Source organism: Xyrauchen texanus, chromosome 18, assembly GCF_025860055.1.
Source record: "Xyrauchen texanus isolate HMW12.3.18 chromosome 18, RBS_HiC_50CHRs, whole genome shotgun sequence".
In the NCBI taxonomy this organism is placed as follows: Eukaryota; Metazoa; Chordata; class Actinopteri; order Cypriniformes; family Catostomidae; genus Xyrauchen; species Xyrauchen texanus.
This window is the reverse complement of record NC_068293.1, coordinates 4,382,556-4,409,872: the sequence shown is the minus strand read 5'-3', so window position 1 is coordinate 4,409,872 and position 27,317 is coordinate 4,382,556. Positions and strand designations below refer to the sequence as shown.

Genomic DNA, 27,317 nt, shown 5'->3' with positions numbered 1-27,317 from the left:
CACGAAATAAGTGTTTCAAACTTCTCCCGGCTGATACACTTTCTGGCGCGGGACGCTCATCACTGGCGCGCGCCTGCTGCAGCTGGATTATAACGTGATGGCTTGCGACGTAGTGAATCATAATATATGTCACGGTGTGAAAATCGGCGATTCAAGCTCTATTAAGAGGGAGTTTGTTTGTTTTTTTGTTAAAGATGGATCGATGTGACCAAAAAGGGGAGAGAGAAAAATATACGTTTTCCAATATACATTTATAAAACTCCTTACATTTACTTTAGGAGCTATACTGCAGAAGAAAACATTGTTATTGGAGAACATTGAATATAATATTTAATATTTAAATAAGGCCTGGACAACCACAGAAGACAACTGTGGTGGAGGATCACAAAAGTCTTTGCTTGCTGAAGAAAACTTTGGGTTCGGGGTTGGTTGCAGACCTTTAATGACCCTAAAGTGTTCACTGACATAAATTTTCTCCATTGAGAAATTGAGAAAAATTGCTAAAACATAGGAAATTTATCTTTTTCTCCTGTAGTCTGCAGTCATGTCTGCAGCATTTGCAAAGTTTCATCCTAACCTGGTGGTCGGTGGGACTTACTCAGGACAGATCGTCCTGTGGGACAACAGAAGTAACAGGCGCACTCCTGTCCAGAGGACACCTCTGTCTGCTGCTGCCCACACGGTACATGTGACATCACACCTTTCATATGGAATGAGCATTACAATGTACATTACAAAGAATCTTAAGCTGTCTTTGGGTTTTTTAAATGTGAATTAATAAAATGGGATGGCCTAAAACAAAATATTGTTTTTGATATTTACTTTGTCCATGCATGTTTTCCAGCACCCAGTGTACTGTGTTAATGTGGTCGGGACGCAGAATGCTCATAACCTCATTAGCATCTCTACGGATGGGAAGATGTGCTCCTGGAGTCTGGATATGCTGTCCCAGCCACAGGTGCCCACAATCCTCTCTGCTTCGCCCATCACATGACCTGTACCAGCTGTTATTCAGTCCTTTTTTTAAGGGTTTTACCGTTATCATATAAAAGCCTTAGACTTTATGTGGACTAAAAAGTGAACCATGTGGAATAGAACCCAGTTCTTTTTGCATTCACATTGTCCCTGGCCCTAAATGTGGTCTCGGGTCTCATTTTGGTCTATTTTAGTTGTGAAATGGTTTCAGTCCACTTTCCATTAACACTGTTTTTTTTTGGAGCCTGGACCACAAAATAGAAATTTGCAATGCGACATTCTTACTCTTGCAAAATGTGTGAATGCTATGTTTCTGATATTATTGACTGGTCCAGGAAGTAATTTATAGGGATTTTAAACTCATTTAAATGCCCACTGCTGCCCTTAAACACACACAGTGTTGTATTTGCAAGCAGCTTAACATTAACTTCATCCTCGACTTAAAAACATATTCAAACCGTAGTGTCACCTGTGAATGATTTCTAAAGTGCTGGCTGAATTTAAAATCAAAGAGAGGGTATTGGCTGTGATGTTAAGTGTGTGTGTGTGTGTGTGTGTGTGTGTGTGTGTGTGTGTGTGTGTGTGTGTGTGTGTGTGTGTGTGTGTGTGTGTGTGTGTGTGTGTGTGTGTGTGTGTACAGGACAGTATGGACCTGGTGTTTAAGCAGTCTAAATCCATTGCGGTCACCTCCATGTCCTTCCCTCTGGGTGATGTTAATAACTTTGTGGTGGGGAGTGAGGATGGATCAGTGTACACATCCTGTCGCCATGGCAGGTAACACACAAACACACATTCATTGCAGGAGAGTGCAGCACATTTATATGTAGTTTAAGTGATTAATGTGTCCTGATGAGTCCAGAGAACATCGAAAGACTGCCTAATCATGGAACACTGAATCATGGTGCCTATACATGGTGTAAAACTTTGCTGATCACATGCAGTTAAAAAAAAGAAAGAAAAAGTGTTTCTTCAACTTCGGGCACTTCCTAGGTGTTGATTTTTATTAAAACAAGTAGTTTTTTTCGTTATATGAAGATCACAGTAAAACTGACTTGGAAAAGTTTTATCAGGCTCTGATACTGAAGCTTTTAGACGGATCAGTATCAGTCCAACAAGCCCGATCCAAATCCGATACTGTGTGTTAGTCGTGTTCGTTACTGTCAAGCTCCAAAAATGGCATAAAAGAGCCATAACAACACCATTATATGACTCGTGCATTTTATTCAAAGCCACTTGAACATGTGCGATAGCTCTGTGAATCTCAAAAGTCTTTTTAATAAGTAAATATATAGTATGCACAGCTCCAGCACAATTAGTGAATGGTGCTGCTCTGGTTACACACACTTGCAGCTATTTTTAGCCTTCACGACGGTGCGCAATATTTGAGCGCACTCGCGAACAACATCTCAGATGCAGATGCTCAATAGTTCGGTTTTGGATCTGTATCGGCCGATACTGAGATTTCCGATATCTGAATCGGAAGAGAAAAATTGGTATTGGTGCATCCATATTTAAAACCACTTTGTACAACGTGTCTGTTAAATGCTCAATTTTTATCCTGATTGGTTGACGGATGTTCTAAGGTGTGCAGTTATTTACCAGGAAACACATACATAATATGCATTACACACACACACTGACTCGCGAGCTAAAAACAGAACCATCATGTCAGCACACACCTGCATCCCAGCGGGGTTGAAAACAGTTGTTAAGGTTTACAATGGAAATATTATGACACTAGCTGCTGCTGTGAAGTGCTCAAATTGCATTTTGCTGATTTTGAAGCGATGTTACTTCTGATGAGAGCTGCAACAAAAAAGGTAATCCCAGAAGTGATCACTCATTTTCTGAGTTTCTCTCTTTCAATCCCTCAAAAACAAACTCACACACAGCAGCGCAAGCCTCGTTATCCTCCATTGCTAGTTCTAGCAACGAAGGCTCAGACTGACGCCTAATCCGTGGCGGAAAAAAGCAGTTCCCCTCACAAGAGTGTTTTAATAAGAAAAAACTGAAAATGTCTTGAGATAAAACCCTGAACGATGTCCACTGCGCATCGTGACCACATTACCACCTCGGGTGTGCATTATTTTTCAATAATTCAACGATTAGTCGTCAATAATCCCTTACATAATCTAAACATAGTGAAATAAACATAAACCTTTTAAAAATGTATTATGTGAAAATTAGTTCATTACATTTTTCAAAAATTACGACTGTCTCACAGTTGTGATGTAATGTCACCACACCAAACAATTTTGCCCATGTTAAGTTTTTTCAAAGATTTGTGTACTTGTTCACCAAGTGAACAAATGTGTCAGCCGACGAGCATACTTATAATGAAATATGTGGGACAAAAAGAAAATCAAGGGAATATTTCTATTGGGTGTCATTTCCAGTCAAGCTGCAATTTTGCCAAATTATGCAAAAAGTTATATAATTTTTATAAAATAATTTGTGTATTTCAGATACATAATTTTTTTTTTTCCATCAGCGTCATTTCTAGCACAGAATTCTGTAAAACACAATACAGAATTTGAGATATGCTGGAAATGACACTGAGGTGGGAATTTTTATGACTTGCAGGAAATTTAATAAATCTCTCTGTTATGCATGAACAAACACTGTTGGACATTGAGCCTCATTCACTAATAATTGTTGCATACTTATACGCTAGGGATGGGCATTCATCAATAATTTGATATTCGAATATTAAGCTCATAAAAAACGAATATTCTAATATTCAATTTTTTAAATGAAGGTAATTAATGAGAAAGTGACGTTGTAAAATATTTTTTTATTCATAAAGGTTGCGTCACCATTAAAGGAAACAAGCTTCTAATTATATCCAAAACAAGCTTATATCATGTCCTGTATTTTTTTTATTTATATATTTAAACAAGCAATGAGTGAAAACAAAAAAGTACAGAATGAGAAAAAGAAACCGCTAATGAAGTAGACTGACGCAGTTAACATACAGGATGAGTATAAACACTCGTCATATAATAGTTATTATGTTTATATTGTATCTCATGTCATGTTTTTGTTGAGAAAAACAAGCATATCCACGTGCTCCGTAAACTATACTCATTTATATTCATCAGTTTAAATGATGAAATGTCCCTTACCTCAGCCATGCCATGTGTAAAAGGATTAATGGAAAGGTGTAGGCAAGAACCGGCTTTACAATATAAATAATAGTTTAATATAAAACTCAACCAAAAAGACAACACACACACACACACACACACACACACACACACACAGGTGTCGGAGAGCTGTCTGTACATCTCTCTCTCAGTTACACTGCCGTTTTCGTCGGCCTTTATCCCTCTCGAGGGCCAATCAGCCTGATTAGGGGCCGGGTGTATGGAATCACGACTCTGCCCCACCCTCCCCCTGCCACACCATGTTTGTTGTTTACAGAAGTGTTGCTGGGATTATGTTGCTATGGTGACGCTGCTTTCTGACGAGCTGCACATATGTGAGAGTAAGGTGTACACCGCTTATACAGTTCATTTAAACAGGAACCCAGTTTTCTCACAGTAAGCCACATTCTCACAATAACCCGCTTTTTTGGTGTCCATCTGAACATACTGACAGAACCGTTTGCTCAGCAAATGTGATCAACTTGTGTCCACACTCAACAGCGCCACCCAGTGCATTTGGTTATAATTGCCAATTTTAGTTTGTGTGTTCCAGATTTAACATGCATCTCACTGCGTATATGGCTAGCAAAGCAACACTTTGCTAAATTCGAATTGTCCGGATTCGAATCCGAACAAGGACTTTCAGCACCACTATATAGTTGTAAATGTGTAGAGAAAGATGCTGCCAAAGCAAAAAGACAAAAAAACATCCCATAATAAAACAGCTCAGGACAGAACCGAGCTTGAGCAATAGCACACATCCACGCATCATTTTTGGTATTTTAAAATAAGCTAGTAAATAAAATACAACTTGAAACGTCAAGTTTGTGTTAAGAATAAACTTCAAGGATACGTAAGATCAACTGATAGTAAGTGATATGTGCAGTCACAAAATCAGAGAACCTCCCTTCGATAAAACCTACCAAAAATTCAGTAGTCAGTAACAAAAGCAGTAAAATTTCACGATTCTCAATAAAAATTTTATTACCAAAAAAATGTAAATCCTATTTAACAGACTCTATTTCTTTAATTCTCACGTCAAGCTTTTATTTTAAATCGAACTGTCATTTTGGCGTCGACACTTTTCTATTAAGTGTTTTTGATGGTTGTTTCACACTTCCAATGAGACATTGGTTATATGGCCCAGTGTGATTATTGAAGCAATTTAAAATAGACAGTAAATATACTGTATAGTCTGCATGCGCTGTGCACTTTACAGTGAATGTGTGCTCTCTTCTGTAATCTACTACAAGTACAGCTTGTGATGCTCATAAAGTCTGTGTTTCAGTTTATAAGCAGCTTCACACATTCTTTGTGTGTGCTGAAGCACGCAGCACATGCAGACTGCATTTATTGAATTAAATCGGTTAAGATGTACTTTCAACAATCAAAATCCAGATACACAACAGCCCAACCTATTGAACTGACTGCAGTTCCATCGCTCACAGACTTGTTTTCATTCACGTCCAATTAAATGTGGCAGTGTCTACTTTGACTGGAGTCTATGGGGATTTTCTGGAGCAGAAATCATGTTGTTTCATCCATGTGAATATCTTGCACAACTTTATGTCCCGTATGGAACTTAATGTAAAAGATTTCATTTCAGAAATTAAAATCCAGCCATGTTCATGTGTTTGTGTTCATAAATGAGATATAAATTGTGTGTGTGCTGTAATGAGTGGAGAGAGTGAGGGTTTCCTCTTCATTTGTGATGCTGTGATTATCTTATCCTCCACCCACACACTCACACAAGCTGTTGTTTACCTCTCACAGTAATGAGTTCACACACACACTCACACAAACTCAGTGGTGTGTGATAGTTTATGTGAAGTACTAAACAACTGACGGAAACATACTGAGATCATTAAACAAATGCCATACTGTGTGTGTGTGTGTGTGTGTGTGTGTGTGTGTGTGTGTGTGTGTGTGTGTGTGTGTGTGTGTGTGTGTGTGTGAGAGCAGTCGTGCAGGGATCAGTGAGATGTTTGAGGGGCATCATGGTCCGATCACGGGGATTCACTGTCACACTGCTGCAGGGGTGGTTGATTTCTCTCATCTCTTCCTGACTGCTTCGTTTGATTGGACCGTTAAACTCTGGAGCACCAAGGTAACACACAGCATTCATACACACTCATTACATTCATATACACCTCTAACATTATACAGTCATCAATTAAACTCCCTGTACTCCTTACTCTCTGTGTTGAAGAATAACAAGCCACTGTACTCGTTTGAGGATAACTCCGATTATGTGTATGATGTCATGTGGTCTCCGGTGCACCCTGCTCTCTTCGCATGTGTGGACGGACTCGGACGCATCGACCTGTGGAACCTCAACAATGACACAGAGGTTAAAACAAACATTTGGAACTACAATAATTAAGCTGGCTGATACAGCTTAAACAGTGAAATCTCGATATCTATCAGAATTGTATGTCTTGTAAACAAAGCACTAATTGAATCCTCTATCTGCTACATTAACTGTGTTTGTGTAGGTACCCACTGCCAGCATGGCTGTTGATGGTAGTCCTGCTCTAAACAGAATGCGCTGGTCTCAGTCGGGCAGAGAAATCGCCGTGGGAGACTCGGAGGGACAGATCCACATTTATGATGTTGGCGAGGTGAGAATCAAGTTTACTTTGGACACATCCACACATCACTCACTAACACGCTCTCTTATGTGTCACAGAGCCGGTTGCGTAAAAAGCCGATGCAGAGCTTCTAAAGATGACATGCTACAATTACATTTTTCATAGGGGGACCCAAACAGCACGGCCCTTCAGGGGCTACAGAGGCTCCTGCCATCCACAGATGAGTTGAGAGATATGAGATGGGATGAAAGCAAAGAGAGTTGAGAGAGGATTGTTATTAGGGGTCAGTTCACACTGAGACTCTCAGAATAGCCTGATTGTCCACCATGCTGCCACAGCAGGATTTACACATCAGAAAAACGTCTTTACAAAACGTTCCCATCTCACAGTGTCTCTACTCTGGACACGACCAGTGTCACATCACATTGCGCTGTGTTGACTTGAGTCCATCAACACTAGCGGCATCGCCTCAGAATGATCACCAAATAGGGGTGGTTCAGTCCAAACGTGTTCTTACTAAAAAGAAGCTCGACTCAACGCTACATAAGGGAAAGAATGCGAGACAGGTTTTTGAATGTAGAAAGTCTTTTAAATTTTAAAGAATGTTGCCCTTTTTACCTATAGAAATCTGTCAACATCAGAAGACACTTGATAATTGCTTCATTAAAGAATACAATTTCAAGTGTTTTAGTTTTTAGTTTGCAATACTTTCTTTCGCTGAACTTCTTGTTGATGTCTGGGCAAAGAATCAAGTTTCTGTAAAAGCTGTGGGGAAAGTTTCTTCCAGGTTTCAGCCACCAAAGCTTTCAGTTCATCCACACTAGAACATCGACGATATGACATTTTCTTCATAGGTGCTCGCGCCAGATAAGCAAAAAACTGGCAAGAAACGCCTTCAAGGATTTCCTCACACATCAATGAGAATTACCAGATACAGCTTTGTTCACAGACTGTTCAAAACAGGATCAGTGAGTATGGGCACATATGGAGAGTAATGCAGCGAAAACCATTCATTAGCTCAAAGAATAAGTAAGTAAGGATAATATTGGCAAAAGAACATGCACAGAAAGACATGGATCTGATGGCAGAGTATTTGTGTGGAGAATTCCAGACACACTAAGAGTACTGTAAAGCACAGAGGTGGAAACTTCAGAGTCTGGGGCTGTTTCTATTACAGTGATGTCAGTGAGGAATCATGAACTCTGAAGTGATCCGAGAAATTCTTAATGTAAACTTGCAGAAATCATTGAAGAAATTATTTAAGATATGGCTCTTTCAACAGGATAATTATCCAAAGCATACCAGCCGTAGTGATGTGCACAAATACATGAAAATGTGTCAAAATAAAATACAGTGTTTTGTATCTTGAAAAAAACACAAAATACATGTAAAATTGGCCATTCAATGAAGTATCACTATTAGGTATTATATAAGCTTATGTTAATGCTATATAAAATAATATAAGACACAAATATTAAATGTAAAATGATTTACACATTTATAGTCACATTGTTCAAAGATCTAGGCAGCAGAAATGTTTTTCATTTAATAGTTTGTCATATGACATATTATATGTCATACAAACATACTTGTTGACTCCAAAGAGCAATAAGCTACTCATTTAAATGCAGGTTCAGTCGGCTTGGAAAGGTTATTTTTAAAAAAGGGGAAATTTATGTTCTGGTTATTTTTATTTCCATCATTAGTTACTTTATCGTTATTTTTTTGCATTGAAACGTACCTGTTCTCACAGTCACGGAGCTCTCTCTCTCTCTCTCTTCTTGTGTCTTTGTTGTTGTTGTGAAGTGAGTAACTGTTACTTGCAAAAGTGCATGATTGTTTATTTATCCAGTTGCGGCTTTTCCTCATGTGCAGCTTTCAGTGAGTAAAGAAATGCATCCAATAAAAACCAACTGTTGGGACTCAGTGCAAAAAAAAAGCTTGGTGACAGAATCTGTGAGCGATGGAAACATTCACATCAGCTTGACGTCTTGTCCATTCTTCAGTAAAAGAAGAAGCTTATTGGTCACTTGATGAGAACACAAGACCCCGCCTCAATGAAAACATTTTTTTTTTTTCAAACAAAACATGTTTTTTCAGTCTTTGTAGCCATTAACTAAGTAGGGAGTCCCAACAGTCAAGTGATTAATGAACTCCGGTTGAGAGATACTAATGCGCACTTTCTGCCTGGCCAGTGATTATGTTAATGAAACTAACACCTGAGAGGCCACTAGCACTAAAGTCCAGTACTAGTGCTAATGCTATTTTCTCCTTGCCAGTGCTCTTTTATACATTCATGTTAACTGAAGGCAAATCTGAATGTTCCATTTTAGCTTGTTAGCTAGCGAACTCGCTAACAATAGTAAACTAATAATAGTAATAATTCCTTAAATTTTTTATAGCACTTTTCTAGGCACTCACAGTGCTTCACATAGTATAGGGGGAATCCCAACTACCACCAGTGTGCAGCATCCACCTGGATGATTCAACACCAGCCACTGGTGGAGAGGAGAGTAGAGTGATGTAGCCAATTCAGGGATGGAGTTTATTAGAGGGCCATGATAGATAAGGGCCAATGGGGGGAATTTGGCCAGGACACTGGGTTTACACCTCTACTCTTTACGAGAAGTGCCCTGGGATTTTTAATGACCACAGATAGTCAGGACCTCGGTTGATGGGGACCATATACTGTAAAAAGGCACTGTCTTTCAGATGAGATACTGGGGCATTAGGACCCACACAGACCGCAAAGTGAGCACCCCCTGCTGGCCTCCCTAATACCACTTCCAGCAGCAACCTTCGTTTTCCCTAGGAGATCTCCCATCCAAGTACTGGCCAGGCTCATCCCTGCTTGGCTTTAGTGGGCAACCAGGCGAGAGCTTCAGGGTGAAATGGCTGCGGATTAATTTTGATTTCCTCACTGTTGGCATGCATTGCACAGGCTATCAAGAAGTGTCATAGCTACTTTTTTTTTTTTTAAATGATCCCTTTTTCTCCCAATTTGGAATGCCCAACCCCCAGTAGGTCCTTGTGGTGGCGTGGTTTTCTCACCTCAATCCGGGAGGTGGAGGACAAGTCTCAGTTGCCTCCACTTCTGAGACAGTCAATCCGCGCGTCTTATCACATGGCTCGCTGTTCATGACACTGCAGAGATTCCCAGCATGTGGAGGCTCGTGCTACTCTCCGCAATCCACGCACAACTTGGCACGCACCCCATTGAGAGCAAGAACCCGTTATCGTGACCACGAGGAGGATACCCCATGTGACTACCCTCCCTAGCAGCCGGGCCAATTTGGTTGCTTAGGAGACCTGGCTGGAGTCACTCAGCACACCCTGGATTTAAACTCTCAACTCCAGGGGTGATGGTCAGCGCCAATACTCGCTGAGCTAACCAGGCCCCCATATCATAGCTACCTTAATATTTGAATGGAAATTAAATAACAGTTGCCAGCAATTATTATGATTTTTCAACAGGTAGAATCAACCATCACGTCCTCACCTTATCGTACTCCATATTTTCTTACAGGAACGCAGAAAATTCACTCAACCAATGCTAGATGGAGCCATTCAGTCGCATTTATGAAAGTTGGGTTGGGGGGCATGTCTGAACTAGTTGATATAGGAAATCAGCAGCCTAATAAAGAGGTGGACTGGCACAAATTATTTTATGTATTTTGAAAATACACAAATACCAAACTTTAATGTATTTCCTTTTTTTCAAAAGAATTTAAAATACAAAGTACAAAATAGTATTTTGTATTTCAAATACATGTAACTGCAGTACTACAGTACTGCCCAACCCTGACCAGCTGTCTATTGAAAGAATACTTTGCAAAAAAGAAAATGAAGGTCTTCAAATGGCCCACCAAGAGCCCTGACCTGAACCCTATAGAGCACCTATGGGATGCAGTGGTGAAGAAAATGTCAGATTGTCGATGTTCTAGTGTGGATGAACTGAAAGCTTTGGTGGCGTATATCTGAAGGAAACTTTCACCACAGCTTTTACAGAAACTTGTTGATTCTATCCCCAGATGTTGTCAAGAAGTTGCACACTAAAAACTAAAACACTTAAACTTGTTATCTTTAATGAAGCATTAAACACATCAAATTTAAACATATCAGTTGTTTTATCATTTAAAACTTAACAAGCTTCTTTTTTTAAATAAGGTGTGTTATGTTATTTTATCTTTCTATACAATAAAATAAATTGGTTTGATGTTCTCAAATGCAAAGGAATTCATGCATTTTTAAGTTCAGCTTAAGCATCCAAATACTTTTTGGGGCCACTGTGTATATAATATATATATATATATATATACACATACATACATACATACATACATACATACAGTTGTTGGGCACTTCGTTCAGGAGCTGGTTTGGTTATTAGCAATAATTAATAATTATCAAATGTAATTATTAAAATCAATAGAACGGTGATTGAATCAACATTGATAATTATCTTTGATTATTGTTGATTTGATGGATTAATAAGCAAAATCAATAGAATATTAATAAGGATGATTATTTCTGGGTAACCTCCCTGAAATCAGGGTATAATAACCAGACAGTATTGCAGTCTCAATATAGGATTGCTCTCTTAAGAAAGTCGACGTCTGGAGAACATCGAGCGCTTGTATCCCCTGCCAGCCCTTGGCACATGTGCATGCAGAACAATACCAAAACACTTCTCTTTAAAGTATAACAAAGTTTATTGATGCAATAATATCAATTAATATTTAATAAAATGCAGTTGATAAACTTCGACTTCCAGCTACAAACTAAACAGTAACATGATTAGATATGGTTACAGATAAGCCTATGATACATGAGAGTGTGCATGTGCCCGCTCGGTTCTCCTGATGGTCGCCGCTGATCGACCCAAAACTGCGTTGGCCCACTGGGAAAATGCCCGGTATGCCAGATTACCAGTCCGGCTCTGGCCATGACATTACCCAGATCTGACTAAATACGCTACCCGTGAGCTGTTTGATTGCATGCGGCTGCTTTCCAACGCTCATATGTGTGTGTCTGCACATGCATTTGTGTCTCATGATGAACGCAGCGCTCCTGCACGAGACTCTGCGCTGTTCTTAATCAAAATACACATCTTTAGGCAATATTAATGTAAACACAGCTGTTAATGAATTACGAGAGTCTTGATGAGATTTTAAAGCAAACAGACGTTAATGTACAAGCAGACGGGACAATTTCTTCAAAGTGTTAGATCTGTGAGATATCTATAGAAGTTGTATAAGAGAACATTTTGTCTGAACCTCTAGTACATTACGTTACTTTGTTTAGTACCCTTACGTCCAGGTTTTGTAAATCACATATGCATTAGTTTTCTTCAGAATTTTGAGAATCGTGATCTTTTTTTCTAAGCAAAAAAATTATGATTCTCAATTTATCCAGAAATGTGCAGCTCTAGTATGTATATACCCATTTATACATCTATAAATCGATTAAAAAATAAAATGCAGATTAATCGGTTATCTGCCTGTGGCAGGGCGGAGGGCGGGGCCGGGTCTTGATCCTACACACCCGGTCCCGTATTAGGCTAATTATGCCTCCGTGAGGGATAAAGGCTGGCTGCAAACTATCTCTCTCTCCCGCACGATCCTCTGCAGTCAGCCTTTATCCCTCACAGAGGCATAATTAGCCTAATACGGGACCGGGTGTGTAGGATCACGACCCGGCCCCGCCCTCCACCCTGCCACATTCCTCCCTCGTTCTCTCAGGCTGGGGAGCCCCCAGCCTGACATACCCCCCCCCCCTTTCCCTGGGAGAGGGCGTGCTTTACGTCTAGTCTGCCGGCAGATCATCCCCATCTACCTGGACGAGGGAGGGGACAAGGGGAGGGAAACTAAATTGGGGGAAAATTTAAAATAGAGAAAAGGCCAACGCAGAGCGACAGTGAGAGAGGAGAGAGAGATAAAAAAAAAAACTCTTACTCGCCAGTTCTCCGATATGCCGCAGCTTGTTCCTCGGCCACTCCTCCACCCTCTATCGGACGACATCCGTGCCTCTCCGGGCGGATCAGAGGCAGTTCTCCAGCCCCTGGCGGACAGAACGCCCCGCCGCGTTCTCTGGGAACAGAAGGGGTCTCCCCCCGCCCCTGGCAGCGGTTCTCTCGCTTCAGGCGGTCGGCAGCGAGCCCCTCCCCGCTCACGGTCGGCGGTCTTAAACCCCGCCGCGTTTCAGCGGCTGGTAGGGAACTCCTCCGCCCCCAGCAGCGGCCTTGACCGCTCCAGGCGGTCTGTTAGGAGCCCCTTCTCCCCTCGCGGTCGGCGGCCATCGTCCTCTTTCAGGCGGCTGGGCTCCTCGTCCCCCGGCAGATGGCCGCGGCTGCTCCGTTGGGGTGGACGGTAGTGGCGAGAACTCTACTACGGTGTATCCCTCCTTCTTACCGGGCTCCGGCACCAGTGTAAAGTGATCAATGGAAAGGAGGAGGCGAGAACCGGCTTTTCAATATAAATAATGGTTTAATGATGAACAAACACACACATGATGGACATGTCCGTAAACGATCTCTCTCTCCCGCACGATCCCCTGCAGTTGACCTTTATCTCTCACGGAGGCATAATTAGCCTAATACGGGACCGGGTGTGTAGGATCACGACACGGCCCAACCCTCCGACCTGCCACACTGCCCTTTTCACCACTTTAGTTATCATATTGGCAAAATCCACTATCGGTCCACCTCTTATAAAGATAGACACACTTCTGGTTCACATACATACACCAAACCTTAGCAGCAGTTAAGAGTTGGTCCAGATGGCAAGCTTTTAAACGACACCTATTTTGTTTCAAGTGAGTAGTTTTTAATTCATTAATTAGTTGCAAGTAGTTGCAGTTTAAAGGGTTAAAATCCAGAAATGATCAGTTATCATATTGGCCAAAATGAGATGTGAATTCTGGTATCAGCCCTAGAATTTATATCAGACCATATTGGTGCATACCTAATAATAAGCCACATTTACAGAGAAAGAAGGTGTGTGACTTAATAACTTAATTGTAACATGCATGATGCAGCACCATTTCAACACAGAAAGTTAAGCTGGATTGCAAAACACATGAAAGAGTAACAAATTTTGTGTTAGTGAATTCACTCCACAATGTTTGACCTTTTCTGTTTCACATAGCAAATTGCAGTCCCACGAAGTGATGAATGGACACGCTTTGTGCGGACGCTGGCTGACATTAACGAAAATCGTGATGATGCAGAAGAACTGGCCGCCCAGCGTCTCGCCGCTTGATCGTCATGGAAACGAACACCAATCCAGAGATCTCAGAAACAAACACCCCAAGACAATGACCATTGTATTCATCTCTCTTTTTGGAAATTAAATAGTTTTTTGTGTGCAAACCTTTGATTCTGCCATTTGTTTGTAAAATTAAATCTGAATCCTGGGCTGTAGATTCAATTGATAGTGTGGTTGCAGAAGGCATCTCGCTTCATGACCAGAAGCCTTAACATTTGTTTGCAAAACCCCCCCAAAAACATAATGAATGTTTCTCAGTTTATATGCAGGTACCTCTGAGCCTAATAATCTCTGGGTTTATTATACACAGCCAAAGAGAAGCATCTACATGAGTAATTCACACAAAACATATCACGAACATATAGTTCTTTCTTTTGATTTTGTTCTTGACTGGTTTTGTGAGATTCATCCAACACATCTACATTATTCTCAATACTAGAGTAATCGCTGTATTCTTTCAAACTAAATAAGAACTAGAGAGAATTCTAGAGATCTACATCTTTAATGTTTAACTTAGATCTGCTCCATGAGTCACTAATTCAACATCACATCAGTTTGATGTTGAGTTCTGTTGTCTTGCTGTGGACAAATACTAGTGACTTGTAACTTTCAAATCTCAAGTGTTGTAATGAAATCTTTTCCTCTCCACCCGAGTCTCTTATTTATGATGCACATCAATATAGTGCTTGCTTTCAGACTCTCTCATTTTGAGAGCAAGCTCTTCAACCAAAAGTATTACACATCTGTTTGAAACGGTGGCAGTAGCTTTTGCAGAATCTCTTTGAATGTCTTTTTATATTTACAAATTCTTTTTCTAAGCCAGAACTTTGGTAAATCTGTTCGTACCTCAGTCAGTTTGAAGTCCTCAGTCTGTAATGTACTTGAGAGAAGAAAGTTGTCAGGATTTAGTTTTTCAAAAACATTCCTTGCACACTATGTTTGAATGTCCAATAAATTCTGCATTTGAAAAAGAAACTATTGTGTTGTGCAGTATTTCAATGAATTAGAGTAATGAAATACATTTCGATAAATTCGTTGACTGCCTGGTCATAATTTTTATATGAAATCAAACACTCTGTTAGACCCTTGAAATATGCAGACACCATTATTTTTTAAATGACATGCAGAAGGCTTATACACTGATAGGCCAAAACATTATGACCACCTGCCTGATATGCTGTTGGTCCTCCACGTGTCGCCATAACAGTGCTGACCCACTGAGGTATGGACTCTACAAGACCCCTGAAGGTGTCCTGTGGTATCTGGCACCAAGACATTAGCAGCAGATCATTGAAGTCCTGTAAGTTGTGCGGTGGGGCCTCCATGGATCGGTGTTGTTGGTCCAGCACATCCCATAGATGCTCAGTCAGATTCAGATCTGTGGAATTTGGAGGTCAAGTCAACACCTTGAACTCTTTGTCATGTTCCTCAAACCATTCCCAAACAATGTGTGCAGTGTGGCAGGGCACATTGTCCTGCTGAAAGAGGCCACTGCTACCAGGGTATAGCGTTGCCATGAAGGGGTGTTCCTGGTCTGCAACAATGTTTAGGTAGGTGGCATGTATCAAATTGATGCCCACGTGAATGGCCGGACCCAGGGTTTGCCAGCAGAACATTACCCAGAGCATCACTCTCCCTCCACCGGCTTGTTGTCTTCCCTCAGTGCATCCTGGTGCCATCACTTACCAGTTAAACAGTGCACATGTTCACGAACATCCACGTGATGCAAAAGGAAATGGGACCTACTGGACCAGGCGACTATCTTCCACTGCTCCAAGGTCCAGTTCCAGCGCTCGTGCCCATTGTAGGCGCAATCAACAGGGGACAAGGGGCCCTTGTCAAAGTCAATCAGTCTCTTCATGTCATGCTTGGTAAAGACAAACATGTAAATATAAATATGTAAGGCATGGGCGTAATGAGGGTGAATGACGCTATATTAATGTTGGTGTCCGAGTGCCAACCCCAGGTTGGTCATTGAAGCAAAAAATTTCAAGATTGATAAAATAAAATGCATTTCTTTTGATTGAAAATTGATGGAGCAACATTATTTGTGGAAAAATAATTTATAAAGCACATATTCTTGAGCTAAGGGACAAAACATGTCCTACAAACAAGGCTTCTTTATCTAAAAGGAATGTTCCGGGTATGTTGATTACCACAAAAATTGATTTAGACTCATCGCTCCTTTTCTTTAAAAAAAGTACAAATTGAGGTTTCCGTAAGGCACTTACAATGGAAGTGAATGGGGGCCAATCCATAAACGTTAAAATACTGTTTCAAAATAATAGCCACAAGACATAAAAGATATGGGTGTCAACATGTTTGATAGTGTGATAAAATCACTTACTAACATTTTACAACTGTTACCATGACGATGTAATGTCAACAAACCTTAAAATGACTATAAAAAAATTACCATTTATAAGACTTTACAGCTCAAATTGTACATGAGTTTTAAAAGAAGAATGAATAAAAGCACATGAAAGTGCTTTTATAAACGTATAAGCTTCACATTTCTGTTTAAACCCTCCAAGATTTGGCCACACTCACTTCCATTGTAAGTGCCTCAAGTCTAAATAAATATTTGTGCTAATCAACATTATGCCACAAATGCTGTGGATTTAACTTAACGTATATTGAACCTGGAATATTCCTTTAAAAATGAAGAAATTAATAATTATAAAAAATACTGAAAATGTTAAATCCAAAGGAAATGTGTTTACTCTAGGCATTTATTACTTGTATTTTTAAATAATCTTATTACAATTTGTCAAATGTATGTTCTATACTTGGAAACACATGTAACTTAAGTATCCTCAGCAAGAGGTCACAATGTAAAACTGCCAAACTAAGTGTTTAAAAATGAAAAAAATATATATATATATAAATATAAAATTAAAGGTTGGAATCTGTTAGATATCAAACAACACAAAGTAAACTTTAAATTATATTTTCCATAAAAAAAAAAAAAAAACTGCCTATCAAATTTCTCGCACTCTTTGCTTTCAAATTACATACATCACTTAAAGCGTGATTGCATCACTCGAGGCCAGCTAGAAGGCCTCAACCGGGACATATCTTTAAGGTCACACCCACCAAGAACAAACAAATAAATCAATCTGATTGGCTGATGAATCTGACAATCTGACTTTAGTTGCTTATTATTTGCACTGTTGAGGGATTCTGAAGAAATTCTGAAGGTCTGACAGAATCACACGCTGCTTCGGGCATGTGATTTGTGAAACAGTTGTTACACTTTGCTTGTAAGCATCAAGGAATAAATTCTGACTGGATAAACTTTTAAATTTTTCTCTATTTGTTTGTAGATTAATTAAGATTGGAAAGCGGTTAAAAATACATGAAAGGATGAAAAATATGTATTTATTTGGCATGTTAGGCCAGCAGTGAAGTCTTTGCTGGCCCTGAGAATTCACCTCTTGATATTTCTGTTATTAACAGTAGCGGTTCTAGCTTGTATCCCTGGGCGAAACCTGCTTACATTTTGACATCAAAAGCGGAAAATAATCAAATGATTTTGATTATTGCCTAGATACATGAGAAAATACTAAAGGGCACATTCTTACTACTAAAAGTACTTTATGTGGGTAAATATGTCTGCCAAATTATAGTAAATGCAATATATTAAAAAGTGGTGTCACATAAACTATAAAATAAAAAAAAATACTTAAGTAAATCTTTTACTGATATACATATGTGTTGGTGTACATATTGGTTCTGTGCATTTCATCATTTGTTGTGAATTGTTTTAAGATGGTAGAAGATTAGCATGTTATTTAGACTAAATGTGACCACACAAAATGTTCAGGTTAACTTTTTAGAATCAATTAGAATCACCTTATTTGTAAACGCCCAGTCTGATGAATGAAGACTGTTAATTGAACAGGGAGTGACATCGTTAATGAGCTGCACTTTGCAGGATTCAAAAAGGGATCCACTTGAATGATGAGTGCAGTTGTGGAGCAATGACAGAAGGTATGGGTACAGTTAATCTTTTGGCATTTTGTGTGTTGTTTTGTGCTTCCAGTCATGCTGTTCCACAGTGGCGTAATCTGCCACAGGTGCCTCAAGCTTCAGTCTTCCAGCAAAGTGAACAACAAGGAGGGATTCCAGCCCGGAGTTATCAAGCTCTTGCATTTCAGCCAAGTGATCAACAGTTTCTGACTCAACAGGCTCTGCAACAGCAGACTCTACGACAAGGGGGAAATCCAGTCCAGAATCCTCAAGCCCTTGTATTCCAGTCAAGTGGTCAGCAACCGCAAACTCAAACTCATTGGTGGGGTCCAGCCCAGAATCTTCAAGTTTCAGCCCTCCAGCAGACTCCACAACAGTTTTCTCCGGCATTTCCCCCCAAGCAGCCTGTGGCACAGGCCAAGCCTCTTGACAAGTGTGCTGTAGCTGATTATGAGCAGATCCAATGTGGAAAACCTGGTATTAGTGCTGTTGAGTGTGAAGCTATAAACTGCTGCTTTATGGGAAAGCAGGTAAGTGTGTTGAGCCAATGTAAAGCTGTTCATATTAAACTGATTCTCTGTGGTAACTTGTGCTCTACCTTGAAACAGTGACTGTCCAGTGTATTCAAGATGGCCAGTTTGTAGTTGTGGTTGCTAGAGATGTTACACTGCCTTCACTAAGTCTGGATACGGTCCGTCTGTTGGGTGGAAATGACCCACCTTGCTCTCCAGTTGGGTCCACGCCTTCCTTTGCCATTTACCAATTCCCTGTCACTGCTTGTGGCACAAGCATGATGGTGGGTCCTGGTGCTTTTTAGACCAGCTAAGAGCACCAGAAATGCGTGGTTTCTAACAATGTTATTTGCAGGAGGACAATGGATATGTGGTGTATGAGAACAGAATTACTTCATCCTACGAAGTTGGGATTGGACAACTTGGTTCCATCACAAGGGACAGTCACTTTGAGTAGGTGATTTTATGCTTTAGCTTAAATGCTTGGCTTTGACTTGTGCTACAAGCTCTGTTTGTTTTCCAGGCTTCTCTTCCAGTGCAGGTTTTCTGGCACTGCTGTTCAAGCTCTGGTTCTGGAGGTTAACACCATTCCTCCACCACCACCTGTAGCCGCTCCTGGGCCCCTCAGAGTGGAGCTTCGCCTGGCAAATGGACAATGTGTCACTAAAGGATGTGCAGAAGGTAATGCACTGCTTCTCTTGATGGCTGTCTTGAAAGTGTAACTAGTGTTTATAAAACGTTGTTGTTCTGCAGAGGATGCTGCGTACACGTCCTACTACAGTGACTCTGATTACCCAATTATAAAAGTCCTACGACAACCGGTGTATGTTGAGGTGCACCTTTTGGAGAGGACTGACCCCAATATTGTCCTGATGCTGGGACATTGCTGGGTGACATCAACCCCTGATCCACTCAGCCTACCTCAGTGGGACCTTCTAGTTAATGGGTGAGCATAAGCCCAGCATTTTGTTTCATTTGGTCTGTTTTGAGCTAGCCCTGACCGTTCTTGTGCCTTCCAGATGCCCTTACCAAGATGACCGTTACCTGACCACACTGCTTCCTGTGGATGGCTCCTCTGGTCTTCAGTTCCCAACCCACTACAAGCGCTTTATTGTGAAGATGTTCACGTTTGTGGATCCAGCATCAGTAGCTCCTCTGCAGGGAATGGTATGATTGTATGCAACCTTCAAGCCCTCTAAACTCTTAATGATTATTAATTCTCTGGTTCTTTCCCTTCTTGCTAAGGTCTTCATCCACTGTAGTACATCAGTGTGCCATCCCTATTCATCTGGCTCGTGTGAGCAGAGCTGCATCAGGCAAAGTAGGTGTTTTCCTTAACACTGGTTTGTCCTGTTTTGCTGTATACTGCTTTAACCTATGCCTTCTCTTGTATTCCAGAAAGAGATGTTGGTGAGACTGTTGACGAGGCTGTTGTTTCCAGTGGAGGCATTTTCTTTATGTAAATTAAAGTTACCAGACACTAACAACTGTCTAGGCTGTTTTAATTGGGTGGAGTGTAACCGCGAAGGTCGCTGAGGCTGCAAGCAATATCATGATGTATTATAAACGTGCCAATTAATACAGATGTTTATGCAGTTTTTATAACCGAAATGCCTATTGTCTCCTGTGTTTGGAATTTGCTCAAAGTGCATCTGACCATTACAGAAGGGACACGTTCCTGTAAACCATTAAAGAATTCCTCTGGATCAGTTATACATGGAGTTCTTTTTGGGGGGGTTCTCCCCACTGGTGTCCTCCACCTCACTACCATGGAAAGCTGAGAGTATCAAAGTTACACCACATAATTCAAACTACGTGGTGATAAATGGACAATTTTGCTCTGTGGCTGTCATTAGTGGTGACTTCAAATGTTTGCTTTAAGGCGTACAAAAACTTATTAAAAGTGGTTCTTTCAGTGTTTGTCTACATCAAGACTCAGGCCTTGACTTCCACTGATGCCAGAACCACCCTTGTGCAAAATATTTTATTGTAAATCACTAGTTTATTAGTTGAAATTGGACAGCTCCAAGTACCTTTTACTTTAAAGACTCATTGACTTTAAAGGTTCAATGCAGGGGCTGAATTGAATCTGTGTTTGGAACTGGTATTGATTATAACTTGATTTTTTTCACTTTACTGCTGGAAATTAATGCGAGGAAAGGGGGAAATGGGTATTCTTTAGGCGTTCTGCATTTGATGACATTTGGTGTTTTTCTTTTTAGTCCACGGGACGTCTGATAATGCAACTTTTATATAAAATGATTAATGGCTGCATTTTCCAACTCCTGCAGATTATGCCTCATGAATAAAAACCATTTTACCAGCAGATTTACTCCAGTCTTTATTCAACATCATAAGCCATAGCAACACATACACGCCCAGACCAGATAAATTGGTGCCGTGACCCAGATTCCCAGAAGTATCGACGTCAGTTTGACCACTGGCTGTTGCAGTGTACAGCATATTTTGTTCTGTGGACTGTGCTGAATTGTTTTCCCGTCTAATCTGCTGGAGAGAGAGGTACAAAGTCTGAGTATTGCAATACACCAAAAGAAAAAACTGCATAATCTCGTCTTGGAGATATACAAAGACTGAATTTTTTGCTCTTGAGTAAAAAAATATTAATTGTGACAATTTTTGTAACTATGTTGTGGAAGATTCCCAGGATAAAGTATACATTGGTGGTGGGGGTGGGACAGTTCTTTAGAGATATGGCTCCAGCAGTGCAAGCCATAGGTATTGCTTACTCCAGTGTTTTGTTCAACACAAATAAAAACTGATAGTCAGGTTCCCAGGTCAGATACAACTTCCATTGAAAAGCATCTTCATTACACAGCTCATGACATACCGTCCATTTCAGCACAGCTAAAAAGGGAAGTGAAACTGGGGAAAGAGTGACAGACAAAATGTACGTTTAGAACCACTTTCAGCTGACACCCACTCAAAATTGGTGATGCAATCTGATGTGAAAGAGCCACCAAGCTTTCGTGGAGATAGCACAGATAAACGTTCTATCCACTAGTGGGAAGAGCAGATTGAGATCTAAGAAAAAGAGGTGTGCCCATAGGAGTGCAGGCTCAGGAATATATGTCAAGACTTGGAGGGAGAACAAGAGACGTAATCAAAATCGCATTATACAATAAACCATCATTGAAACCTGGTGAAGACCCAAGAGTTATTATTGATATACTAAAGCAACACTTCAGTGAACTGACATATTCTGCATTGCCCCTCACTGGCTTATACAATACCCTACCTACAGTGGGAGAGAATGCGATGGATTACTGGATTCGCTTGAATAAATCTGTTGACATGGCAGAGTGTTTGAAGAGGCAGGGATGCACCCTCAAAGACCCAAGTAAAGAGGCAACTATGATATTCGTCATGCACTGCCCAGACCCAGCTCTTTCTGCAGTGCTGAAGTTCAAATCTGCTGACAAGTGGAAAGCTAGTGAAATTCCGGAATGCTTCCGTGATCATCAGACACAAATGAAGATTCAGCAGCAACAAGCCAGATTGAAATGTTCAGGTGCTGAGAGATATGCTTCTGCAAATGTGCAGGCTGCTGCAATTGATGAATCAACTTCGGTGGGTGCTACAATGAGACCACAAAAACAAATGGAAGTTGTGAGCAATGTTGGCACATCGTCTGATAATATCAGCCTGCTGAATCTCATAGTTCAACTTGATCATGTGTTAAAGCAGAACCATCAAGCAGCAGTCCTGACACCGTACATGCCAAGCAGATTCCAGTACATTGGAAGAGAGAGTGTTGTAAGGCAGGATCTGGACATTGTGGTCCTGGTATGCATTCAAGCCAGGGTCAACCACCGTTAAACTAACAAGCCTGCATATGGAAAGGGGATGTACAGGTGGACAAAATCAAACCCTTGACCAAAAAGATGATGATGACTGGGAGCAATGGTATGAGCACATATCTGCAGTCTAATCAGAAGGAGTTCAAGTAGTTCTGCAGAATTCACAAAGAATTTAACTATTTAGTGAACTATTCTATGCTCCAGTGATTGTGAATAAGAAATTCCGATTCAAGGGAATGCTAGACTCCAGATCCATGGCTTGTACAGTAAATGGAGCAACGGCATCTAGGATGTTTGAAGAAAATAATCTGTAATCACTACAGACAAGCAGTTAAAAGAGCAAGTCGTTCTGACTGGCTGTGGGGGTCACCAAACTCACTCTAAATGTGTGTATGAAATGGAGATAGAAGTGTACGGTGTACAGTATATCATTCCCATTTTTGTGGTCCCAGGACAGAAAGATGACCTCATTATCGGATCTAATGTCATAAAGTACATCATGCATGAAATGAAGAGCAGTGACGATTATTGGAGGGTGACCACTCAGAGCTGTGACATGTCATTGACTCCTGACACTTCTCAATTCCTTGATATGATGGCCGGGCTGACAAGATGGCAAGGTGTCGATACTCCTAACAAGATCGGGACTGTGAAGTTGACACAAGCTGTAACACTCTTGGCTATACATGAGCAACTTGAATGGGGCAGACTGCTGAAAAACCCCCCTATGGCCCCTGGAAGCATAGTGGATGTCGAACCCACATCTTCAAAATTCATGGCGTGAAACATTTTGGTTGGTCGGGTGGTTACACCCATGTGGAGTGACAAATATGTCCCCATGAAGATAGTGAATCTTTCTGATTGTCCTGTGACTTTAAAGAGGAATTACAAGTTTGCTGATGTATCACCCTGTGTGGCTACTGAACATTTTACGGTTTTCCAGAACTCCAGTCAGACTGAGGCTAGTGATCACGTAATGGGTTTTCCCAAATAAGCGGTGAGGATTTTGAGAAGAAACTTGCAGGAGTTGGCCTGAAAGATATAGTTAGTTCAGCTTTTATTTAGCTATAATGACATCTTGAAACATGCTTTGGATTGTGGTGCGGTAAAAAGCATCTCTCATCGCATATGCCTGATGGATGAACGACCATTCCGCTTTCCTTAACGGAGAGTTCCACCAGCTCACTACCAAAAACTGAGGCAGGTCTTGACGTAAATGGAGGATCAGGGCATAATAAGGAAATCCACCAGCGAAGTTGCATCACCGCTTGTAATGGTATGGAAAAAGGATGGCAGTTTGAGAATTTGCACCGACTTCAAATGGTTCAATGTCAGGACTCTAAAAGATGCTCACCCACTCCCGCATCAATCAGATTTTATGGCGGCTCTGGGTGGAAATGCCTATTTTAGCACTATGAACTTGACCACTGGCTTCTATAACATTTCCATGTGTGGGGAGAATAAAAAATACACAGCATTCACCACACCACTTGGATTGTATGGCTACAATCATATGCCACAAGGCCTATGCAATAGCATCATTCGCATAAATGAAGCCAGACTGAGTATATTGGTGACATGAAGGTATTGTGCTACTTGGATGACTTACTAGTATTTGCAGCCACTGAGAAGGAAGCTTTGAGTAGTGTTCCAGAGACTCCGCCAGCATAATCTGACGCTGAGCCTGACATAGTGTCACCTTCTGCGAACATCTGTGAGATTTTTGGGACACATCATCAGGGGTGGAGTTGCTGTGCACTCAGTGATTTCCCGCATGACAAAGAGTGATCTTATGGAGGATGATAGAGTTACTCCTGCAGTTAAAAGAGTTAAATCTTTTCTGGGGATGGTTTTTTATTATCAACATTTCATATCAAATTGCTCTGCCATTGCAAGACCATTGTTTGCCCTCACTGCCGGTCAGAAGAGGAAGGGTAGAAGAAATGTCACAAGACAGGCTGGTACTTTCAGAAAACTAAAGGCCTCCAACTGGACACCAGAGTATGACGCAAGTTTCAGCGCTCTGAAGGAGAAGCTGTTAAACTGCGAAGTCCTGGTGCATCACGATTTTTCAAGACCCCTGATCTTGTCCATAGATGCTTCTCTAAATGGTTTAAGGGCAGTATTGTCTCAAATACACTCGGGAGAGGACAAAGCAAGGCCCATCGCTTTTGCGAGTAAAACGCAGAGGCGATATCCAGCCCACCATCTAGAATTATTGGCCCTAAAGTGGAGTGTCTGCGAGAAGTTTAGTCATTGGCTTAAAAGGAAACATATTCTCTGTCTGGACGGATAACAATCCTCTGACGTATATAATGACTAAACCGAAGCTTGATGCCTGTGAACAATGCTGGGTTGTGAAGCTAGCCCTTTATACCTTTGAGATACAAATAGCAGGCAACAAGAACATTGTGGCTGATGCTCTTAGTTGAGACTCTTTTTCAAAGACAATTGGCCATAGGCTGCTCAATGAACAGTATGAAAATTTGCTTTCTGAAGCTGAGGGAGTTGGTGAGGAAGGGATCCAGGATATTTTCCAACTGAAAGTTCAATGTCAGCGGCAGGGGTCGGAGACTGACCCTGGAGAGATCTTTCCAGTTCCTAGCACAGATACTTGCAGTGTTGGTGACATTCATGCCATTTGTGAATTGCTCATGGCAACTTGGAACTGGCAGCAGAGTCTATAGTAGTGCAGTTGATCCAATCTGTTCAGCAGTTTGCATCACCATGTCTAGACACATTACCTGAACTCTCCCTACAAGAACTTCAGCAAAGACAGGAAATGGATCCTGACATATCTGGGGTTGTTCCTTTTGTGAATCGCAGGAGAAGACGTGAGAAAGCAAACTTCAACCCAAGTCACTTTCTCTCTGCAAACAATGGGAGAGACTTACCTTCCTGGATGGCATACTCTATCGAGTAATCAAGGACCCATTGAGTAAGCACAAGAGATATCAGTATGTGCTCCCTTTGAGTCTTAGAGCCAAAGCTCTGAGTGGCATTCATGACCTCGCTGGACATCAAGGGCAAGCGAGAACGCTCCATTTAGCGAGGCAGCGATTCTATTGGCCTAAGCTGGAGCAAGACATCAAGTCTTATGTTATATTTTGTCAAAGACTTATTCTCGCTAAATCGCCTGAGCCCCCCACTAGAGCCCCATTGGAGAGTATCAGAACCTCAACACCCATGGAGTTGGTATGTTTGGATTTCTGGAGCGCAGAATACTCTAGGCAGAACTATGTTGACGTGATGGTGATCACGGACCGATTTATAAAATTAGCTCACACATTTCCATGTGCTACTCCGATGGATAAGCAAGTGGCCAGGAAGCTGTGGGCTTTTACTATGATTGTATGTGCTTATTGACCTGAGTTCTGATCACCATTCAACATCGTGCATCTGTTAGTTAGATTTTTTTTCGGAGCCGAGCGGTTGTGTGATCAGCAAGGTGAATTCACTACTGTTCACTCACCTCTGCAAGAAGCTTTGCTGTTGGACCTTACGGTACGTTACCAGCGGCTTTCTCTTCTCTGCACGCCAGTGCTGTCTACTCCCCAGATCATAAATCCTGTAAAAGAGTACTGTTTTCTCTAAAAGAGTACACATTGGTGTCGAAGATCTTTTTAAAGATGCGTCTTTATAAAGATGCCTTTCCGTCTTTGTGTTGTTCCTGGATGCGGCAGATATCTCTCCACCTCTGATGGTCATAGACGTTACCTCGTGTGTCTGGGTTGCGATCACACTGAGGCAGCGTTTGTGGATGGCTCTTGTTGTCATTACGAGAACTTGACCATGGCATCGTTGCAGTTGTGGCTTTCCTTTCTAAAAGCCACAACTGCCGTCCCCCATGTTGTGCCTTCTTCCCACGGGATTGAGGTCGACCTGGCTGACGATGGAGGCGATTTGGGGAATTCAGTGGGCGCAGTTTCGCCAGGTACATTCCCATTAAACACTCGCCCCCCGACACGCTCTATTGCTTCAGTCCGGGGCCTATGTGAGACCGGCTCACCTCATGGCCAGTCTGAGCTCTCCTTTGGACGCCCCCAGGTGGATGATGACATTGCTGCATCAGAAAGCGTTGCAGCGTCTGACACAGAGGACTTGATTGGGCTGCCACCTTCGGGTCTGCCCGCCCGGCTGATGCACAGATGTCTGATATGGTTGCCCGGGCCACCGTGAGTGTGGGGCTGGACTGGAACCCTACATCCTCCCCTCATGACTAGATGATTGGTTCCTTGGGTCGGGCACCGCCAAAACTACATCGGACAGGCGATGGCCTCCTTCGTGGTCCAGGAAATGCATCTGTGATTGAATTTGGTTGAGATGCGTGACACTGACAAGGCGCCCCCATCTCCCAGTTTTTTATTAAACACATCATGCCTCTGCGTCGATCCATCTCAGCCAGAGCCCCGCTTGCTCGCCGAGGGAATCCTCCTGTGCCTGCAAAACGACAGGAAGCTCCGCCTCAACCTGGGCCCAGCTCACAGCCCCCGCATGGAGCGCCTCACAGGAAGCGGATGCCCCCCGTCTTGAGAACTTCTTCGAGGACCCAGAAGGCTCCCAAGCGCTCTTGAGACGGGTGACCCAAGGAACAAGAGGTCCACCCTGGAGCTGGTGAACAGACCACTCCATCCCCTGGTGGAGGGGTGGGCGGAGAATCTTTTCATTATTTTCCTTTGCCGAACCCACATTTTCAATGAAAGATGAAACATTTCAATGAGCAATTTCCTCATTTCTTCGGTCAACTAGCCGGTGCATTCTGTCCTAACGGCAGCCCAGCACCAGATCCTTACAGTCACGCTACCATGGATGCAGACCGCAAATAAATTGCGCACAGAACCCCGGCCAGCCGGTTTTGACGAGTCTAGAGGTCCTCCTTCTCAGTCACCAACCCGCCCTCTGACAAGTAAGCGGAGCAAGGTAACTGCTTTGAGCCCCGACGCAATACTACCTGCTTCCCCCTCACTGTGAAGCCCTACCAGGTACCTCAAATGTGATCGTCCCTTTAGAGCCCCTAGCGCGGAGCTTGGACACGTGG

The 27,317-nt window shown here is 41.8% G+C and overlaps 2 protein-coding genes across 4 annotated transcripts in view; both read left to right on the top strand.

The window, feature by feature from the left end:
• Positions 1-14,944, top strand: part of LOC127658978 (dynein, cytoplasmic 1, intermediate chain 2a) — a 64,960-nt gene extending 50,016 nt beyond the window's left edge. For all 3 annotated transcript variants that reach the window (XM_052148569.1, XM_052148567.1, XM_052148568.1), the window contains 7 exons: positions 536-682; positions 845-958; positions 1,616-1,749; positions 6,084-6,228; positions 6,331-6,471; positions 6,617-6,742; positions 13,858-14,944. In XM_052148569.1, coding sequence (XP_052004529.1) covers positions 536-682; positions 845-958; positions 1,616-1,749; positions 6,084-6,228; positions 6,331-6,471; positions 6,617-6,742; positions 13,858-13,971 — 921 coding nt within the window. In that variant the 3' untranslated portion in view covers positions 13,972-14,944. The remainder of the gene's footprint in view (positions 1-535; positions 683-844; positions 959-1,615; positions 1,750-6,083; positions 6,229-6,330; positions 6,472-6,616; positions 6,743-13,857) is intronic.
• A 948-nt stretch (positions 14,945-15,892) lies between these two features.
• On the top strand, positions 15,893-19,924 carry LOC127658611 (zona pellucida sperm-binding protein 4-like). The gene is made up of 9 exons (XM_052147985.1): positions 15,893-15,943; positions 18,039-18,498; positions 18,558-18,745; positions 18,817-18,914; positions 18,985-19,142; positions 19,215-19,407; positions 19,481-19,628; positions 19,707-19,782; positions 19,860-19,924. The coding sequence occupies exons 1-9, from the start codon at positions 15,893-15,895 to the stop codon at positions 19,922-19,924; spliced, it is 1,437 nt and encodes a 478-aa protein (XP_052003945.1).
• Positions 19,925-27,317: the final 7,393 nt, after the last annotated feature.

Coding starts and splice junctions, on each gene's coding strand:
- LOC127658611 (XM_052147985.1), top strand. CDS start 15,893: ATGAGGGTGAATGACGCTATATTAATGTTGGTGTCCGAGTGCCAACCC. Junction 18,915..18,984: donor ACAAGGGACAGTCACTTTGA/GTAGGTGATTTT, acceptor TTTGTTTTCCAG/GCTTCTCTTCCAGTGCAGGT. Junction 19,783..19,859: donor GCAGAGCTGCATCAGGCAAA/GTAGGTGTTTTC, acceptor CTTGTATTCCAG/AAAGAGATGTTGGTGAGACT.